The sequence below is a fragment of the Coffea eugenioides genome, chromosome 9, assembly GCF_003713205.1.
Source record: "Coffea eugenioides isolate CCC68of chromosome 9, Ceug_1.0, whole genome shotgun sequence".
Lineage (NCBI taxonomy): Eukaryota > Viridiplantae > Streptophyta > Magnoliopsida > Gentianales > Rubiaceae > Coffea > Coffea eugenioides.
This window is the reverse complement of record NC_040043.1, coordinates 41251912-41270657: the sequence shown is the minus strand read 5'-3', so window position 1 is coordinate 41270657 and position 18746 is coordinate 41251912. Positions and strand designations below refer to the sequence as shown.

Here is an 18746-nt window from a genome sequence, read left to right as displayed (position 1 = left end):
AGAGCATGTTGGTGCCATAGGGTGACAAAGTTCTGAAATCTGAGAGACTTCATATGCTTCAAGTTAGTTCATCCCTAAACAATCTTCAAACAGGGCATATTAACTGAGACGTTTATTCACATGTTCGGAATATGGACGGAATAATGAAAAAGGAACAACAAAAACAGGATGAACACAACTATTTTGCTGTAGATACAAGTATTGTAAAGTAGATTTACCTATATGTGTTACAGGTTTGTTTAGTTTTAACATTCTTGATAGAGGACACAATGTCATCTTTTATTGCCTAATCTGGAAGCTGATGGTCTGCTGCTTCAACAAGTCTGCATCAAGATACTTTTCAAAAAATGGTATGTTCCCCCTTGTATTCATAGTCAATGCAGAAGTACTTCTAGTACCATAACGTCCCTGCGCATTAAAGATAAATTAAAGAATCTTTGAGTGCATTGAGATATTCTTCAGCATACGCAAAAAGACATATTTCAATGGTCATTCACGTGAACACTAGCATGCACGTACACAACGTGTGAGCCCGAGGGCGAGAGAGAGAGATTAACATAGGCAAATCAGCATCAACAAATATGGAACTCAAATGATAGTCCCACTCCAGAAAATATTTAGTGGTGCCATGCATTAACTTTTTAGACATCTCTTTTAAGGGAACCTCTCCTTTGCCATATTATCCATTGGATCCTTGAAACTTTGCTCCAATCTTTCAGCCTGCATTGATATAAACTTATGGTCTAATAAACATGCAAAGTAGAATGTTGCTTTGATTGCGGGACTATAAAAATGACAATACGCGTGAAAATTGAAAATAACTTCAATGAACAGACTAAAATTTAGAACACAAAAATGCACCAAGGAAATCTCCTAATTCAACTGCCTTTTTGCCTGAAATGTCTACAACTGTTCAAAGCTTCGTCTGTTCCTGATCAAACTGTTTTGCAAATCTCTTTCAAGATAACATGTATATATAGCTATAGCAAAAATTCTGTTCACATGATATTTCACAAGCGTTACTATCTACTTTCCTTCGACAGGAATACATGTCAATACTTCGTTCCAGCATCAAGCTTATCCTAAGTATTGGATGATGCCCTTAAACATATTGCTGCTTCTGTTTCACTACTTAAAATCATGGCATGATACTGCCCAAGGAAAATATTATACTTCAAACTTTTGCTGTAAAAATTCAGCAGTGAATTTTTTTTTTTAAAGACCAGCTGAAGAAATCAGGGAATAATCCAAACTGAAAAGATATATAGCCTTGTACTATTAGCTTGAGAGGGAGAAGATTCTGCTTCAGATAAGTTAATAATTTGGTGAAGATGTATCCCCTCGACTTTGGGTACGAGAAAATGAAATACGAGTAACAAGCAAGTATCAGAGAATATTCAAACTAACCTTAGGGCATGGGCTGGCCTGTCAGAGTTTTGCATTAGACAAGACATGAATAGCTGGAGAAACTGTGTAGCAATAATGCCGCTGTCTTTTGGTCAGTTGGTGATGCAGAGCATGGACATTGATCAAAGATGATCAACAATCAAGTTAAAACCATTATAGAGGGCCGCTTCTGCATCTGGTTCATTAGCAAATTCTTCAGGACTTTTCTTACACTACAATGGAGAAAGACAAAGAATGTGAAGCAAGCAGCAGCTCTGGCCTGGAAAGCGCCAAACTCTTCTTAAATCAACCCAAAAAAAAAAAATCATCGGAAGGGCTTTAATTCTACCTCACTTCCTCTTAAAATAGTGGCAGCCCACCACACACGTATAAATAGCAGGCGAAATTGGAGGGAATAAATGAGCAACCTTTACCATGCCCATGGTGTCGCCGTTATTATTCTTAAGAGTGAATGAATGCTAGTTTACTGGCAAACGGAAGTCCAAAATGTTTCATCTATTTTTCTTTTATAGAACGTAGAAAGCAAAGTGCATTGTGTAAATAAATTATAATACAAAGAAATACAGGGAAAAATTCCAGTTGAGGCAATAGAGCAAACGGGTGGAAGTGAAAAAGGCAAAGGTGAAGTATTTACTTTCATTAGCTGCGTGACCATACCGCTAGCTAGTACTTGAAAACTTTTATTTGTATATGCCCTGGAATTGATGAAGATGCAGGCTCATGAGATTGTAGCAATTAAAGTCCTGTTTCACCGGGAGGAAACAAAGACGTCGAAATGCATGCTTGGGGCATCCCAATCTAGTACAGCTGAGGGGAGGAAATAGTAAAGTATTTGTGGGGAAGGACAGGAGAAGGTTTTGGTATACGAACTGATGCCGATAAGAAGTCCGGCGAATCATCTTATGATTGGGATGATGGGGAAAGAGAGCCTCTAGATTGGATTGGAAAACCACATTGCCAGGGAAGTTGCGAGAGGTCTCTACTCTCTAGTCTAGCATCTCCATTGCGCTCACTCTACCGCAGCTGCGGCCTGCGGGTACACGCCCAGGCTAATTCCTTAAATTATCGATGGAAAAAAAAAAAAAAGGAAAATCGGTCAATTGTTGGTCTGGGCTTTTTTTTTTTTTTTTTTTTTTTTTTTTCTTTTTTTTAAAGAAAGTTGCCTCTTGCTGAGCTGAGCCAGCACGACAGGGTGTTTATTCTAAAGAAAACTAGCAACAATTGCCGGAGAAAAAGAATACTCGTAGGAACAATTGTTTTAAAGCATGGCATTGTAGTTATTTTCTAACAAGTTTTTATCTTTGTGATTTGAATAAAAATAAAATAATTAAATAATTATACTAATTGATTAAGCTCGCTGATTATAACATTCTAATAGATGAACTCGGCTCGTTTAAATAATCGAGCATGCTTGACCTCAACTCAAGTTCGATTAACGCTAAATCAAGTTGAGCAGTTGATCAAGATATTTGCAGCAATTGACAAGTAGCTTAGTTGGATTATACCCTGAGGGCATTAACCTCGTCCATCCTCGATTTCGCGATTGGGCGAGGTGACCTTAGCTAGTCCCATACCACCTCGGCTCATTGCCTCACCCCATAGGGTTGGCCTCTGTCTCCCCGAGGTGGTTTCACCTTGGCTCCGCCTTCTATTTTCGCCTTTGATATCTGACATCCTACTGGAAAAACTGACTAGTACATGATTGAATGACGTGATAGTACTGGGTTTGTTTGGATTGTAAATTATTTGAGATATTTTTACTGTAGCACTTTTTGTGATGTGATGTATGTGAGATAAAAAGATAATTAGAAAGATAAAAAACTGTATTAGAAATTGTAATAGTGATGTAAACAAATATATTTGGAGAAATAACCCATTATCCAAACAAACCAATGATCACCACTGAGGGAGCCTCGAGCGGCTGCTTGGCTCATCCTGCATTCTACCTAACCTCATGCCAACACAATCGGTCTCCCGACAGGATAGCCTACAGATCTAGTTCCCTATACTCCTGTCTCTCTCTCTCCATCACTAATTTAAATATCCCTCGTTCCGTTCCGCCCAGGTAGTAACTGATACTACTCCCGTCCTTTTTGTCCACCTTGGCACCTTTCTATCTTTGCAAACTTAAAAGTATCAAAGTTACACTTGGGGAATATCCCCGCTGTGATAGGTTTGTTCCCTGTTATGTTGCAGGCTTTGATCCAATTTGCACGTCGGCTGTCCGGATCTTGCTCGCACGCACGTTTATGTACATACATTACCTCAATTGCATCCCTATCTCTTCCAGATTTAGCTTTTACCACGTACACTAACCTGGATTATTGGTAATCTGGCATGTTTCAGTGCGATGATTTGATGAGATTTGCCGCCAATCGAACCCCCTACTCCAAAGTTAGAGTATTACTACTGTTCTATTTGTAATACTATTTAGTTACCAAGACAAAAAGGACTCGCAATCAAAAGTCACTGCAAAGATACCCCACGGCCATATGTACATAATGTACCTGCCTGCAAACGTAGCACCAGTTGCAGTTACAGAGGCGACCGTCCGCAACAAAATATATTCATTCAAAGATGAAAAAGAAAAAAGAAAAAAAGAAAAGATCCTCCTTGTTGTGTGCATTAATTAATTGACGAGTATTGTGCGAGTGCCAAAGCTGCCAACCGCCAAGACAAGCCCTACAGCTATATCTGCTTTAATTTTATTTTTTATTTAGTTAATAGCTATTGAATCTTAAGAAAATAAAAAAGAAATAAAATATGATGTTTGTGAGAAAAAAATAATAATATAATAAAAAATGAGACAAAGAATAACGCAAAAGATGACATGAAAAAATTTAGGTGTGTGAAAGTCCCCGACATCCACGTTACGTGCGAAGGGATTTGGATGTGCTAACCTTCCTAGTTAAAAAAAAAAAGAGAGATATTTATTATTTCCGGTTGTCTTTCCTCGTCTTTTTCTCCCCTTTCCCTGAATAAAACTAGTAGTGTAAAATAATATTAAAAAAAAAAGCCAATAACAGATATTAGATCGATATCATCCACGTCGTTTTGATTTGAAGAAGTCAATCTTCTTTTGGTTTTTTCTTGGGTTAATTACAAAAACTCCTCCTAAAGTATATTTATTCTTGCATGTTGTCCTTTAATTTTTTTTTCACTTTATTTTCTAAACCATTAGTTGACTCTAACATTATATGATGGTAATGTCAAAATGACATTATACTCTTAATAGTTGCATGTTGTAATTCCCCCAACTTATTTTGTTCTTTATTCCCTAACATCATTTTTTTTCTCAATTTGTCTATTTTTTCATTAAAATCGTTAATCAAGTATAATATTTTATAACACCTACACTCAAGACAAATAGTGTCTGAAAAATCAATATCCCTAACATGGTAATGAAAAAATAATTTATTTATAGATCTGGTCCAAAAATTATTATAGTAACATGTGAAATTATAGTAATGAAAAAACAACATAGTGACATGTGAAATTATTACTGAAAGTCCAAAAATGCTAAAATATATTGTCAATTTCTTTGTGTGAATGTACTGTGCATATCTTGCGCCCCTACTCTGCTTGGATCCCCTTTTTTGGAGTGTTTTTCAAAAACTAGTTTTTCAAATACAATAAATTTTTTTAAAAAAGTACTCTAAAAGATAATCTAAAAATTAGTTTAAATTTTTTTAAAATTTTAAAAAATATTTCAAAATATATTATAGAAACTCTTCTACTCTTAAATATCTCAAAATATTTTCTAAAAATATTCCAAAATATACTCTAAAAACTCTGCTACAACAAAATTTTTCAAAAACACCCAAAAAACAGCTAATCCAATTATATCCGTTTATTATATATATTTTATTGACAATATTTTAAAAAGAGAGAAATATTATTGCTTTGGACTTAAAAGTTTTTAAGGTCATTTTTTAAAATAGCATGATTAGATGCTATTAAAAATTGTTTGGATTGCTAAATTTTCTAATTTTTTTTGCTACGTCATAAGCACATTTCTCAATTATTTTTTAGGAATAATTTCAGAAACCTCCCCCTGATATTTCTGACTATTTCACTGGCTTCTCTCCAAGTACAAAAAATTATGCTAACCTTTTTTGAAGTTAATTATTTGTAACATTTAGACTTAATCGATAATTAAAAAGTAATATAATGTGAAAGCGGATTATATGATTTCATTACTGCCCTCTCATCTATTGCATTATTTACACATTAAAGAAAAATACTAAAATTTGCTATTTATCATTAGAGATCAAATCACATATAGCATCAAAAACTAGTATATCATTTTATATTTTTCACTCAACATAAGATTCATATTACTTTTTTCAATCACATATCCATTGTCAAACATGATCAACAATAAATAATTCAAAAATTTGCAACCAAAATATTACAGAGAACAAACTTTAACATCATAAACATTCATGTTAACATAATAAGGTTAGTTGTTGAGATTTTTATGGCATTAAAATTTGGTCTTTATAATAGTTTTGTTACAGATTTTTAATTATTTGTTGCTGGTCATGTTTGATAATGGATTTGTAACAGAAGAGAGCAATTTAGATCTTACATTAAGTAAAATATAAAGAATGATATAGCATTTTTTATGCCACATGTAATTTAATCCCTGATGATAAACAGCAAATTACAGTATTTGCTTTAATATTTGGATGGGTATTAGATTAATTAAATATTTAGCAGATTAGGGGTAATGGTGGAATCATATTATCTGGTCTCTCTTAATATCATTTTTTAATCATTAGTTGGATCTAGATGTTACAAGATAATAAATCTCAATAAAAGTTAGTGTAATATTTTAAAATCGGGAGGAGGTCAATGAAATAGCCAAAAACTTCAGGGGAGGTTTTTGAAATTATCCCTAACTTTTATTTTTTCCAACTACCTTTTTATTTCACAAATATCAAATTGTTAAAAGTATTACAATATTATTTTTAAAATTTTTTTGAAATAATCATAAATCCAAACAAACACAATCTATAGACATTTAATAATATTTTTATACTTTATTATTTCACTAATAATTTTTATTTCTTCTCCTTATCATGCAAAATGAGTGGGATATTTTCCTTTATCTCAATAATTGTAATTATAGAGATATAATTTAACACACCTATATCCATAAATATACAATAATTTTCATTATTATGTTAGAGACATTATTGATATTTTTAAATATCATATGCCTTAAGTTTTTTTTTTTTGGAAAAAAACAGACAAATTAAGAGAAAAGTGACATTAGAAGGTAAAGTGCAAAATGCGCAGTACCTTAAGGGAATTTATTGGAATTAACCCCTAGGGGTATAAATGCCTTTTTGACATTTTCGTTATACAAAGTTAATGTTGACTAACGATTTAGGGGATAAAGTGACAAAAAATCATGCTGAGGGGTAAAGTGCGAAATTGATTAAACCTTACGGGGTGCTTTTGTTATTAACCGTTTTACCTTCAATAACTGTCAATTTGAAGAAGATATTTGGTGTATGCCGACACACCCAAAATTTTAAGGGAGGAAAAAAAAAAAAAGAGAGTAGTCACTAGTCATTGAAAGTTAAAATCATTTTTTGATATGATCCTTAATGCTTTTTTTTTTCCTTGTCAAATAAGAAACTTCTAAAATTTGACCTTTGAATGAATGGACGTATCATATAACTTACTAGTTTGGTGCAAATGGCGCCAGCATGTTTTTTTAGATAGTGAAGCTTTATAGTTTTACGCATATACCCAGCTCGAACTGTCACTATTATACATTGTGAGCAGCCAGTGAACAAGTCTTTCCTTCTGCAGAATAGACATATTCTACCTTTTTTTTTTTTTTTTTAGATCACTACATGGTGGTGGCAGTGCTACTACAGCTATCTTTCCGTTTGGATCCTTTTTTTTTTTTTAGAGAAAAATTAATGTAAAACTTTGTTACGGTGTAATATAGGTAAAGTAATAAGTTGATCGGAAAATTATATGGATTAATGTTTCCTACACTATCACCGTATACAATGACGGGGTTGGATGAATGTTACGTCATCTGAATTTGAATTTAAACGTCAAATTTTGTATGTGTGACATGTAATTAAACATGCTAGTATATATATTGTTAGTGTATAAAAGATTTATCCAGATTATATAAGACTAATATTCACAAAATATATATATATATATAACCGAAAAATTACAATCCAAACAAGTTAACAATAATAATACAATAATATTAATGTGTTTGAAGTTTGGGGAAAGTATCCAAACAATTTCTAGGCCAGGTCAATTTGACTCTCTCTCTCTCTCTCTCTCTCTCTCTCTATTTATCTGTGTATGTGTGTACGTAAGTGTGTATGGATGCAACTGATCTCACCTTCACGTCTACATTAATAATAATAAAGAAGCCAATTCAACTTCAACCAAGTAAGGTGTTTGACGGATATAAATTATAATAAAGAAAGAGCACGCAGAATTGCTTGCAAAAACTGGAACCGTACGTCATCCCAGTCAAAAGTACTAAGTAGGGCTTTTGCTGACCCCCTTTCTTTCTTTATTTCATTTCATTTTACAAAATGATATATTAGCACTCCTAGAAAAAAAATTCTCTATCCCTCCGTCCTCTCTTTAAAAGTATAAAAAGAAAGAATGGAGAACTTTTTGAAAATGCCAATAACATCTGCATTTCTTTCTTTCTTTTTTTTTTTGGCTGTTTTTTAAAAGAAGAATTAATTGCTGAGAGAATGAAAACATGACATGGTCAAAAAACTCTTGTGCATAATAATAAAAACGATTTAGACAGGAGGAGGATTGCTGAAGAGTCAATGGAGACGAGCGGGTGGAAGTTGATTTCTACCAAATGAAATAAATGAATAATAATTAAAAATAAATAAAAAACTGGAAGAGCGTAAATTGGGCGATGTTTTTTGGTGGGCACGACGTAATGAGCATACAGGACATTATCACACAGTATCATAGGATCGAAAGAAGAGTGATGGGTTGAGAAATTTTGATAGGGAGGCACGAGTCTATTAAATGATAGGAATGGGTGCACAATACGTAATTCAGGCGTTAAATTTTTTAAAAAAAAATTTGAAATTAATTAAAAATATATATATATAAATGTAAGAGAAAAGAATACTAATTATGAACGTTGAAATTTGGCGATAGGTACGTTGTGGACTGGAGATGGATGCGGAAGTGGATGAATGTTTGAGCGGTGAGGACATGAAATAAATTATGGGATAATTTCAGAAATCTCAAGTCAATTTCACTGAACTCTGAGATTTAAAAAATTACACATACCTCCCTTATCAGTGAAAATGATAATTTTATCCTTAAATATTTTAACGAAATTCCCTTATTTGGTATGCTTTTAATTAGAATGAGTTTCAAAATTATTTTTTCATTATTTTTGCTTCTTATCCCTCTTTCTTTTTTTTCTAATTTTCTCCAATAAAACTGTAAAACTACCACTATTGTTTCTAGTTTCTATTGTAACCAAATGTTGAACTAATAATTTTTTGACTAGTTAATTTTATATGTAATCTAATATTTTTCCAATCTTTTGGTACTAAAATTAACAAAAAATAAAAAAGAAATGGCCAAAAGCCACTACTAAATTATGATAATACCATTACTCGAAAAATTCATAAACTCTAAATGAATTATTTTAATAATTTCTTTTCTATCTTATAAGTCTAAATCCATAATAAAGTACGATCAAAAGTATCCTATCATAGTAATAAAATTATTATTATAGTTGTTTATCAAATAGTAGGTATGAACATGAAAAATTTGGCACCTTTTTCTTATAATTATACTAGATAATTTTATAGAAAATAAATTAAAACTCAATACATAAGAACATTTTTGGATATTCATTTACAAAATTGACCAAGACAATTATATTATTTTAAGGTGTTGTTACCAAAATTATCAAATTAAAGGAGGTAAGTGTAATTTTTTAAACCTTCGGGGAGTTCAGTGAAATTATCAAAAACTTCATGGGAGGTTTCTGAAATTATCCCATAAATTATTTAGGGATGTGAGGTTGAGTTTTTCAGCTCTTCTTCTTCTTGACGATTTCAGAGTTTAAAGAAAAACAGAGGAGCGTATTCCCGCACCGCATGAATGAGGCAAAGCCAATTGTAGCGAAGACGACTTTGTAAAACTAGTGCATGTTGGCATTAGTTTATTAGTAAATGATGACAGTCTATAAATGTGAAAAAGCAGACAAGAAATGAGGAATTTGGAATGGAAGAAGCCGGTAGTCAATCAGCAAACAGCCATCGTGCGCCGTTCTACTGAATTCTAGCGTGTACGATAAACTCCACAATTTTTTTTTCTTCTGGAATTAGAAAAAAAAAAAAAAAAAAGTATGCATGACCCTAATGACTGCAGGCAGCTGGGGGGAATTAGAATTGTGACCGGACCTTTAATTAATTATAATTCTGACCATTGAGTCAGAAACTTGATCTCCATCACTTTCCCACCCTCATATTTCGTGCCGTTGTGGGTGTAAGCATATATTATTATTAATTAATCATGGGGATGTGTATTGTGCCCCCCAAACAAAAACAATAACCCAAAAAGAATTTAAAAGAAGATGCTACTTACTATTCACGGAAGGAATGAAGATGGATGCATATATGTGAGGGATAATTTCAGAAGAAACCTTCCTTGAAATTTTTAACTATTTCATTTAGTTCTCTTGAAGTTTTAAAAATTATATTTGTCTTTCTTGATTTGACACTTTGGTAATCAGACCTTAAAATAGGGTCAAGCATTTAATGAATGCCCTAAAATACCCTTATCTTATAAAGTTTCTAATTAATTGTAAAGCAATTTGACACAATTATATATTAAAAAAAAGAGTGTCAAGTTTTTCATGTCAATATTTGTTAATTGATGATCAACTATAACAATAAATCTTTTGATATAACAGGCTATTATTTATAGTGCTTTATTAGCGATATAGATTCTTTTTAAGATAGAGAAAAAGCGCTATCTTTTTTTTTTAAAAAAAAAGTTTATAGACTATTTTTTAATAAAAGTTTATGGACTAGTTTAGTAATGGAACTACCATAGTTTAGTACTGATTTTGGGCCATTTATTTTTAATTATTCTTCATTTTGATACAAAAAAAGAGCTACTAAAAATTAGATGATATTAAAAGTTATCAAAAGAATTACTTGTTTAACGTTTGATCTAAATAAATATTAGGGATTACATTGATAGTTCTTCTATAATTATAATGAAATATTAGAGAAATGAATAAGAAGAAAAAAGGGAAAAAAAATATAAAATCCATCTTTTATATAAACATGGCAACAAGGGAGATTTATTAAAATATTAAGGTTAGTATTATTAATTGGGTTTGTATTATTAAAATTCATTAATGGGTTTGTTTGGATAGAGTATTATTTTGGAATAATTACTGTAGCACTTTTTGTGATATGATGTATGTGAGATAAAAAAAATAGTTGAAAATATAAAAATGTGGGTTGAGAAATATGTTTATGATGTAAGCGAAATATTATTTGAAATAATTTTACTATCCAAACAAATCGAAGTCATTTTAAATAGGTAAGGGTGTTCGGTGTAATCTTTGAAATTTTAAGAGAGCAAAGTGAAATTATTAAAAATCTCAGGAGAGGTTTCTGAAATTATCCCTATACGTAAATGTAGGTTGATAAGTTGTGTTCCCTGCGGGAAACTTTGCGGAAATGAATTACTCGCTGCTGGTGACCGGTGAGATGGAAAATCAAAAGGCTCCGATTGAAGGGAGAGGGGGGACAACAAATGAAGCGGAGGAGAGAGAGCTAACAACGACGACGCTGGGGATTGGGGCCGGGGTTGAAATGAAATGAATGGGGGCCCCCAAAGCCTTTTGTAGTTGAAGATTGATGTTGAATACGAGGAAGGACCCAAGAAAGTGTGACAGGAAGGAAAGAGTGGACAACTGGCAAGGTGGAAAGAAAACATCCATTTGACTGGGCTGCTGCCGCTGCCCGCCCGGGGGCTTCTTCTGAATTTTAGTGCTAGTTAACGACTGATACACGGTGGTTTGACTTTGACTCCTTGGCCCCCTGCCGTGACTGAGTTTCTGCTCTGCTTTTCCTTTTTTTCCTGTAAGTCTAAAACTCTAGACAGCCAAACCCAAATGGAGATGACTTGGTCATTCATTTATTTACCCCAACACACATAGAAAGAGAGATTAATTAAAATGGTGAAGAAGTGAGGATGGATGATCCGATGATGCTTTTGCCCCCTTTTTTTTTTTTTTTTTTTTTTTTAATTTCATGCGGCCAATTCTCATATCCTTCTTCCATTCGTTTCATCTCTTCTCTTCTCATTTTGGACTTTTTGACTGCAGTTATCCCCCGCAATGGCCGCTGATAAATACTACTAGCATCATATCATAGTCTCCGGTAATGGGAAACGTCAATCAAATGCCTCTGAATTGTCAATTCCAATGTCACCGTTCAGACTACTAACAATATAATAAACCTTATTCAGAAGAGTCACAGAAATTATACGAGTACTGGTTTAAAATAGTCCAACTTACTATTAGTTCTGTCAACACAAACAAATAAAACAAAAATTAGGGAGGCAGAGAGAGAAGAGCAGTGGGGTCCGTTGCATTGCGAAGTTCTTTAACAACGATGCAAATGTTGTGGGCTTTGTTTGTTTGTTTCAAAGGAGAATAGCCGATTTAAGACTTCAGTTTAGGTGGAAGGGATCAGATTCAGAGGGAAAAAAAACAGCCAGAAGCAGAAGAACCACCACCGCACGAACAGCGCCAACAACACTAATCTTGATTGCGTTCCAAACTAGTAAGAAGAACTGAGAAGAAGCATTATTCATTTGGTTTGATGATTGATCAGGGCAGCATGCATGTGAACAAGTTTTGATCACCTATCGTCGTCATCTCACCAGAAATTTTCTTCTCTGCACAAAGACGACAGAACCGGAGGGGAAGTGTACCAGTAGGTAGCTGAGGACTGGTGGAGCTGGAGGACTTGAGATTTTGGATTACTTTTGGTAACAGCACAAGTTAATTTGGTATTATGGGGATTTGCTGGAGTTCTTCTTCCCCTACAGATAACCACAGCTTGACCACTTCCGCCAATATGAGTTCCGGTACAGCCCCCGCCTTCTTCTTTTTCCCATTCTTCTTTTAAGTCATAGCATACACGATACTCTCCTATTCTCAGTTCAGTGGATGCTCAATTACCTCGTGCCTGGTTCCTTTTCTTTCTCACCTTTTAATAAGTCTAAAGCCGTCGTCCATTTCTAGCTGAATATTCTGCAGCCCTTGATCGATCTCAAATACCTTTTTAGCCCAGCCCTTTTCTTGCATATTCTAATATGTTCATCAAAGTGCTATTGTCCTGCTTTTTTTTTTTTCTTTCAAGACTGCTGATAATTTCCTGCTTTTTATTTTCTTCTCTTATATACTAGTCCTAGAAGCTACCCATCCCACAAACCCCGCCCAGAAGGGGAGAGGTTAACTGAAATTTGCAGTATTAGTATTGGAGAATATGACATAAGAAGATGAACATGATTCCTTTTTGCCCCGAGTCTTTCATCTTTCTTTGGTAGAAATCTGCTGGAATCATGTGATCAATTCCTGGGAAATTAGTTTATTCGGAAATATAAATGCTGATATTTTCTTTTATCTTGCAGCGGGGCTATCACAGTTAACCACAACCAACACGTCATCTTCAGGCAACAGCAGCAACGTCTCGGGGAACAGCAGATTCTCCGTTGCTACTGGGTCTGAGGAGGCTTATCCATATGGCCAAATCTTGCCTCATCCCAATCTAAGGATTTTCTCTTTTTCGGAGCTCAAGGCCGCAACCCGGAATTTCAGAGGTGACACGGTGCTGGGAGAGGGTGGATTTGGGAAAGTTTACAAAGGTTGGCTTGACGAGAAATCCACGTCCAAGAACAGTGGTAGTACAGTAATTGCTGTTAAGAAGTTGAACTCTGAAAGTATGCAAGGATTTGAAGAGTGGCAGGTAAATTCAAAAAAATCCCAACCCTTTTATCTGGGACAGTCTTTTCCAAATTCATCAGTTTCTAACTCTCTCTTTTTACCTCACGTCCGTGTGTGGCTCCATGTACTTTGAATTTTGATTATTGCTGGCTCATAGAGGACTCGAATATTGTTGAACTCTGTGTTGGTGTATTTTTCTCTCTCCTGAACCAATTTATTTCTCATCTCCCAAAGGAAAAACTTGTCGTGTCTTATTTTCAAGTAACCTTTCCTCCTGGTATGTTATGCTTCACATTCTTATTTCTGTTAATGTGGCCACTTTCACTTTGGTTAAGTGTGTCAAAAATTGAATCCGCTGCTTACTTTGCCTTCCTGTTCTGTAAATTTTGTCAAAAGCTCCACCCAGATGTACCACCCTGTTTTTTCAACCAGATAGGCCTAGTTTTTACCAGATGAAGTTTCTAAATTGAAATGAGTACATTTTTCTTTCTTCAATTCTAAATTAACTACCCAGGATGTGAATGACATATAAATTCTGTATAGAGTTTCAGCTGAAGAATAGCTAAAGTTTCCAAGCTTCTGCTTGTCCGATGCTTGCTTACTTATGATTTGAGAATGAATGGGCTATGGTTGGTTTTCTAGGTTTTGTAATTGCATCTACTGCTGAGTTAAGATCCATGTGCAAAAAGACTTGCTTTGTGCTGAAAATTTTCCGAGTTGTCTAATATGATCGTTTCATCTTAATCTATGCAGTCTGAGGTAAACTTCCTCGGTAGGCTTTCTCATCCAAACCTTGTTAAACTCCTTGGATATTGCTGGGAGGATAAAGAGCTACTCCTTGTGTATGAATTTATGCAGAAGGGCAGCTTGGAAAACCACCTCTTTGGAAGTAAGCAACTGCTGGTGACTACAATTTTAAGTGGTCTAGCCCTTAAATCAGTTCCAAATAATTTACTACTTCTTTATGAATTTAATGTCTTCAGGGGGCTCTGCTGTTCAGTCACTTCCGTGGGACATAAGACTTAAGATCTCAATCGGAGCGGCTCGTGGTCTGGCATTCTTGCATGCATCAGACAGACAAGTTATCTACCGAGATTTCAAGGCCTCGAATATATTGCTTGATGGTGTAAGTTAGATTACATCTAACTAGTCAATACTAATTGACAATTCTTACCAAACAAGTTTATTTGCGTGGAATGCTTAAAGTTTTAATCATCACTTGTCCATTTCATGGAACCGATAAACTATAACTAGTTAGTTAACTATCAAATTGACTGATGTGAAGATGTTACTACAGGAAGCATCATTCTCTAACATTGGCTGGACTTTTCCTCCTTTTTTTTTTTTTTTTTCCCCTCTTTTCAGTCATACAATTCCAAAATATCAGATTTTGGCTTGGCAAAGATGGGTCCTACAGCAAGTCAATCACATGTGACGACTCGTGTTATGGGTACATATGGCTATGCTGCTCCTGAGTACGTTGCAACAGGTAATATTAGTAGATCTCTAGAGCTCTCAATGTGTGAAGGTTCAGTACTACTGGCCAAACTCAAAACTTTTGAGTAGATTGCTTAAAGAAACTTCCAAGGAAGATGCCAACAGATATACAAGTTCATAGTAGTATGTTTTTTGATTCATGTTTGACAGGGCATTTGTACGTGAAGAGCGATGTGTATGGTTTTGGTGTTGTATTGGTCGAAATGTTGACAGGATTACGGGCACTAGACACCAATCGTCCAAATGGGCAACATAATTTGACTGATTGGATCAAGCCTCATTTGTCAGACAGAAGGAAGTTAAAGAACACGATGGATACGAGGTTAGAGGGCAAATATCCTTCAAAAGCAGCTGTACAAATAGCTCAACTTGCTCTAACATGTCTTGCGCCTGAACCTAAAACTAGACCATCAATGAAAGAAGTTCTGGATACGCTAGAACGCATTGAATCTGCAGATGAGAAACCAAAAGAACGCAGGGTGAAGCCCACGCGCCAAACAGCTCATCGACATGGTCAGCAGCATTTGCACCATCGTTCTGCACTTCATCCGAGGAACGGAGGACATCCATCCTATCCACTCCCACAACGTGCATAATTGGTGTAATTTCTTCCCTCATACAAGTGTGTCTTAATCTCTTAGGTGTCCACACCCTTCGAAATTTTAAGGAGTTTGTTGTTAATGTAGCACAGTAAATCACAAAAGAGATGAGAAATTTTGGGCTGATCTCTTATCAGTTTGTTGCTAAAGTAGTGAATTGAGCTCAACTATATTAGTTAGGCAATATACTTTTGTACATTGAGAAGATTTCATATGTATGGTTAACAATAATATAATGAGCCAAGGCTTTCCAATAGTTGGGTTGGAAAAATTAAAAAACGAGCACATTTATCTTAGCTTGATCATTTGCTTCTGCAGTTCTGTTGTGTGTAATCCATTGGTGCTACCCTGTTGCTGATTTACTGCCACCTGTAGTGCTTCCTGGCCCATCGGTGTTTAGCTTATGAGAATCAAAGGGAGGAAATAACCAAGGTATTGCTTGGTATAGAAAATGCGTGTGAAAGCTTTTGTTGGCAAACTTGTGTCTCAAGGAATATGGGCTAGAGTATAAGCCAATTACTAGGCAATTAAATGGCTTGGTGCAAACTGCAAATAGCTCTTCAACACTTGGTGCATAAGCAATAGCATGAGAAGACAACCCATTCATCCAAAAGATTTGTGAAGTGACTTCAACAGACTTCTGTGCCAAATTTGATCGACTCTGTAGGGATCTCTTTGTTGTAACGTATCTTGAAAGGCGCCCGTTCATGCTTGTTCATGTTTGGACCTTTGCCACAAAAAGGGGAATAGATTATCTATAAATTAATCTGATAATTTAATGACATCATCTTCCAGGCATTGCAGCTCACATTGTTTCTTTGATTCATGAAAGAGAAAGAATCAAGAGCATGAATGAAAAATGCTGGGGAGGGAGGATATAAAGAGTTGTGGATAGCAATGAATGAAAAATGTGTATGCATATGTTAGCCTCCTTGAAACAGAGGTAATTCGATTGTTTGCAGAGTCCGTGACTCGAGCATGAAATATGAGATGTAACATAATAAAAACAGTGATGAGTAGTGCGTAGTGGATGTAGTAGGTAGATATGTAGAATGGTAATTGGCTGAGTGTGGACACCTTAGCCTGCCCAAGTTTGGTCAAGAGTCCCTTTCTACAAGAGACATCTCGTCTCAGGCATCCCTTGACGAGGTGATTAGTGAAATCACCTTGAAGAGGAGTTTCATCTCATCTACTCCTCTGCCCAAGATAACCGACATCTCAATTGTTTGGGTGACTTGTGATTGATGGAGTGATGTGACCGCTAGCCACTATACTGTTCAAATCTACACCTGATACCGCTACCCTAGGCCACCTCATGATGGTTGATAATGGGTAGATCTCATTATTTCATCCATAGACTCATCTACTATAAATACCTATCTACCACTACCAAATAAGGTACACAATCTAACCTGTACATTCAACTTTCAAACTATCTCTGACTTCAATAGGGGTGGCAGTGGGGTGGGGTTGGGGCGGAGGATCCTTCCCCCACCCCCCTGTTGTCAAATAACCCCGCGCCCCGCTCCGGAGAAATCAACTTATCATAAATGTTTATTTATAATAATACAATTGTAAACAATGTTAAATAAGATTAAAAAGCTGTCAAGATGGAAATAAAGTATAACAAGTCAAGTTACATTCAGTGCGGAGGAAGGGAACCGATCAAAATAAAAAAGTGTTAGGAGCAAAACAGGTTGGAATTGGATAGCTTAGCCTTTGGGGGGGGGCATTAGAAACAAATCAATAATAGTCCAAGAAATTTCTTCAGTTGTTGCAGCGGTCGTTGACACTGATTAGCGTTGTATTTGTAAGTAAGGGTGTAACTTTAGAAAATTTAGGATTGTAATATATATATATATATATATATATATTATTGTATGCGGCGAACGGGATGAGGCGGGGATGGGGCGGGTGTATGATTCCCCACTCCTTGCCCCATTTTAAGGCGGGGGGAAATATTTTGCCCCCATCCCCGCCCTATCCCCCGTCCCATTTCTATCCCCGCGGGCATCCGTCCCCATTGCCATCCTTAGACTTCAACATCGCAGTAAGATCAGGGGACAAAATTTCTACCACTTGAAATTTTACAGGCGAGCTCATCTTTTGGTAACCTCGACTCATTCACCAAGAATTTACCTCTTTAATTAGCGTTGTCTGTAGGAACGACAGTTCTTTTACCATGATATATACATGATCAAGAAGTCGGAGAGCTCCTCGCGTTGAACTTGAGGTTGACATTGGTAACCAACACAAGGCCACTCAGGATATGGAGGAACCTAAACAAGGTCCTCGGCCCATGAACGAAGAGGCCTTCACTAAAATGGCCGAATTCGTGGCTGAAAATCTTGACTTGAAGAGTTAGAGAGATTCTTCAAGAGGAAGGGGAAGGAGAAAACCGAGTCATTGAAGCAACGGCCCGTCATTTCTCCTGAGATCCTCTCTGATGAGGAATTGGATGATTGTCATCCGAGACGAAGCTATTCCAGGCGGACCCCCTCTAAGTCTACTTCTAAGCAAGCCTCCATCTCCAAAGCCCTATCTCAAGGTCTGGTTTGTTGCAGATTACATGAAAGCCCCCCTTTCACCGATGAAATAAATGACGATTTGGTTCCTTCGAACTTCAAACTTCTAGTCTTACAATCTTATGATAGACGAGGTGACCCTAAGGATTATATTCAGGCTTTTGTCTCGACCTTCCGTTTATACTGCGTATCTAATTCGATTATATGCCGAGTTTTTTCGATCTTTCTTTAGGAAACTGTTCGAAAATGGTTTTGAAATTTGGAACATATGAGCATATCCTCTTTGAAAGAGTGATGGATAAATTTGTGCATAGGTTTATCTCATCTTATTCAATGACAAAGATGTCAGCGTACTTGATGAATAAACACCAGACACCTGATGAATCTTTGCGCTCATATCTCCAAAGATTCAATGAGAAAAGTATGCAAATTGTAGACCCAAATGAACGAGTAACCATTGCAATTTTCACTAATGGGTTGAAGGTTGGTACTTTTAACACCGAGGTGCACCAAGACTGCCCTAGAACATTGCATGAACTCTGGTAAAGGTTGACAGAGGCATATAAGGAGAAGATATCAATCGTATGAAGAGGGAATTCCAAGCATCTCGACAGCCCCTGACCGAAGAAGAAAAAATCAGAGAAGAGCCAAACTCGGTACATTCGGGGTTTCCGTGCAAGGCTCTACCTGAGATCGATAAAATAT

General features: G+C 35.6%; 1 protein-coding gene across 1 annotated transcript; it reads left to right on the top strand.

Annotated features, from left to right (window-relative positions):
• Positions 1 to 12062: 12062 nt before the first annotated feature.
• On the top strand, positions 12063 to 15812 carry LOC113781981 (probable serine/threonine-protein kinase PIX13). Its single transcript, XM_027327883.1, has 6 exons — positions 12063 to 12561; positions 13108 to 13442; positions 14174 to 14309; positions 14404 to 14546; positions 14786 to 14909; positions 15068 to 15812. The coding sequence occupies exons 1-6, from the start codon at positions 12489 to 12491 to the stop codon at positions 15511 to 15513; spliced, it is 1257 nt and encodes a 418-aa protein (XP_027183684.1). The 5' UTR covers positions 12063 to 12488; the 3' UTR covers positions 15514 to 15812.
• The last annotated feature ends 2934 nt before the right edge of the window (positions 15813 to 18746 follow it).

Coding starts and splice junctions, on each gene's coding strand:
- LOC113781981 (XM_027327883.1), top strand. CDS start 12,489: ATGGGGATTTGCTGGAGTTCTTCTTCCCCTACAGATAACCACAGCTTG. Junction 14,310..14,403: donor GGAAAACCACCTCTTTGGAA/GTAAGCAACTGC, acceptor TAATGTCTTCAG/GGGGCTCTGCTGTTCAGTCA. Junction 14,547..14,785: donor CGAATATATTGCTTGATGGT/GTAAGTTAGATT, acceptor CCCTCTTTTCAG/TCATACAATTCCAAAATATC.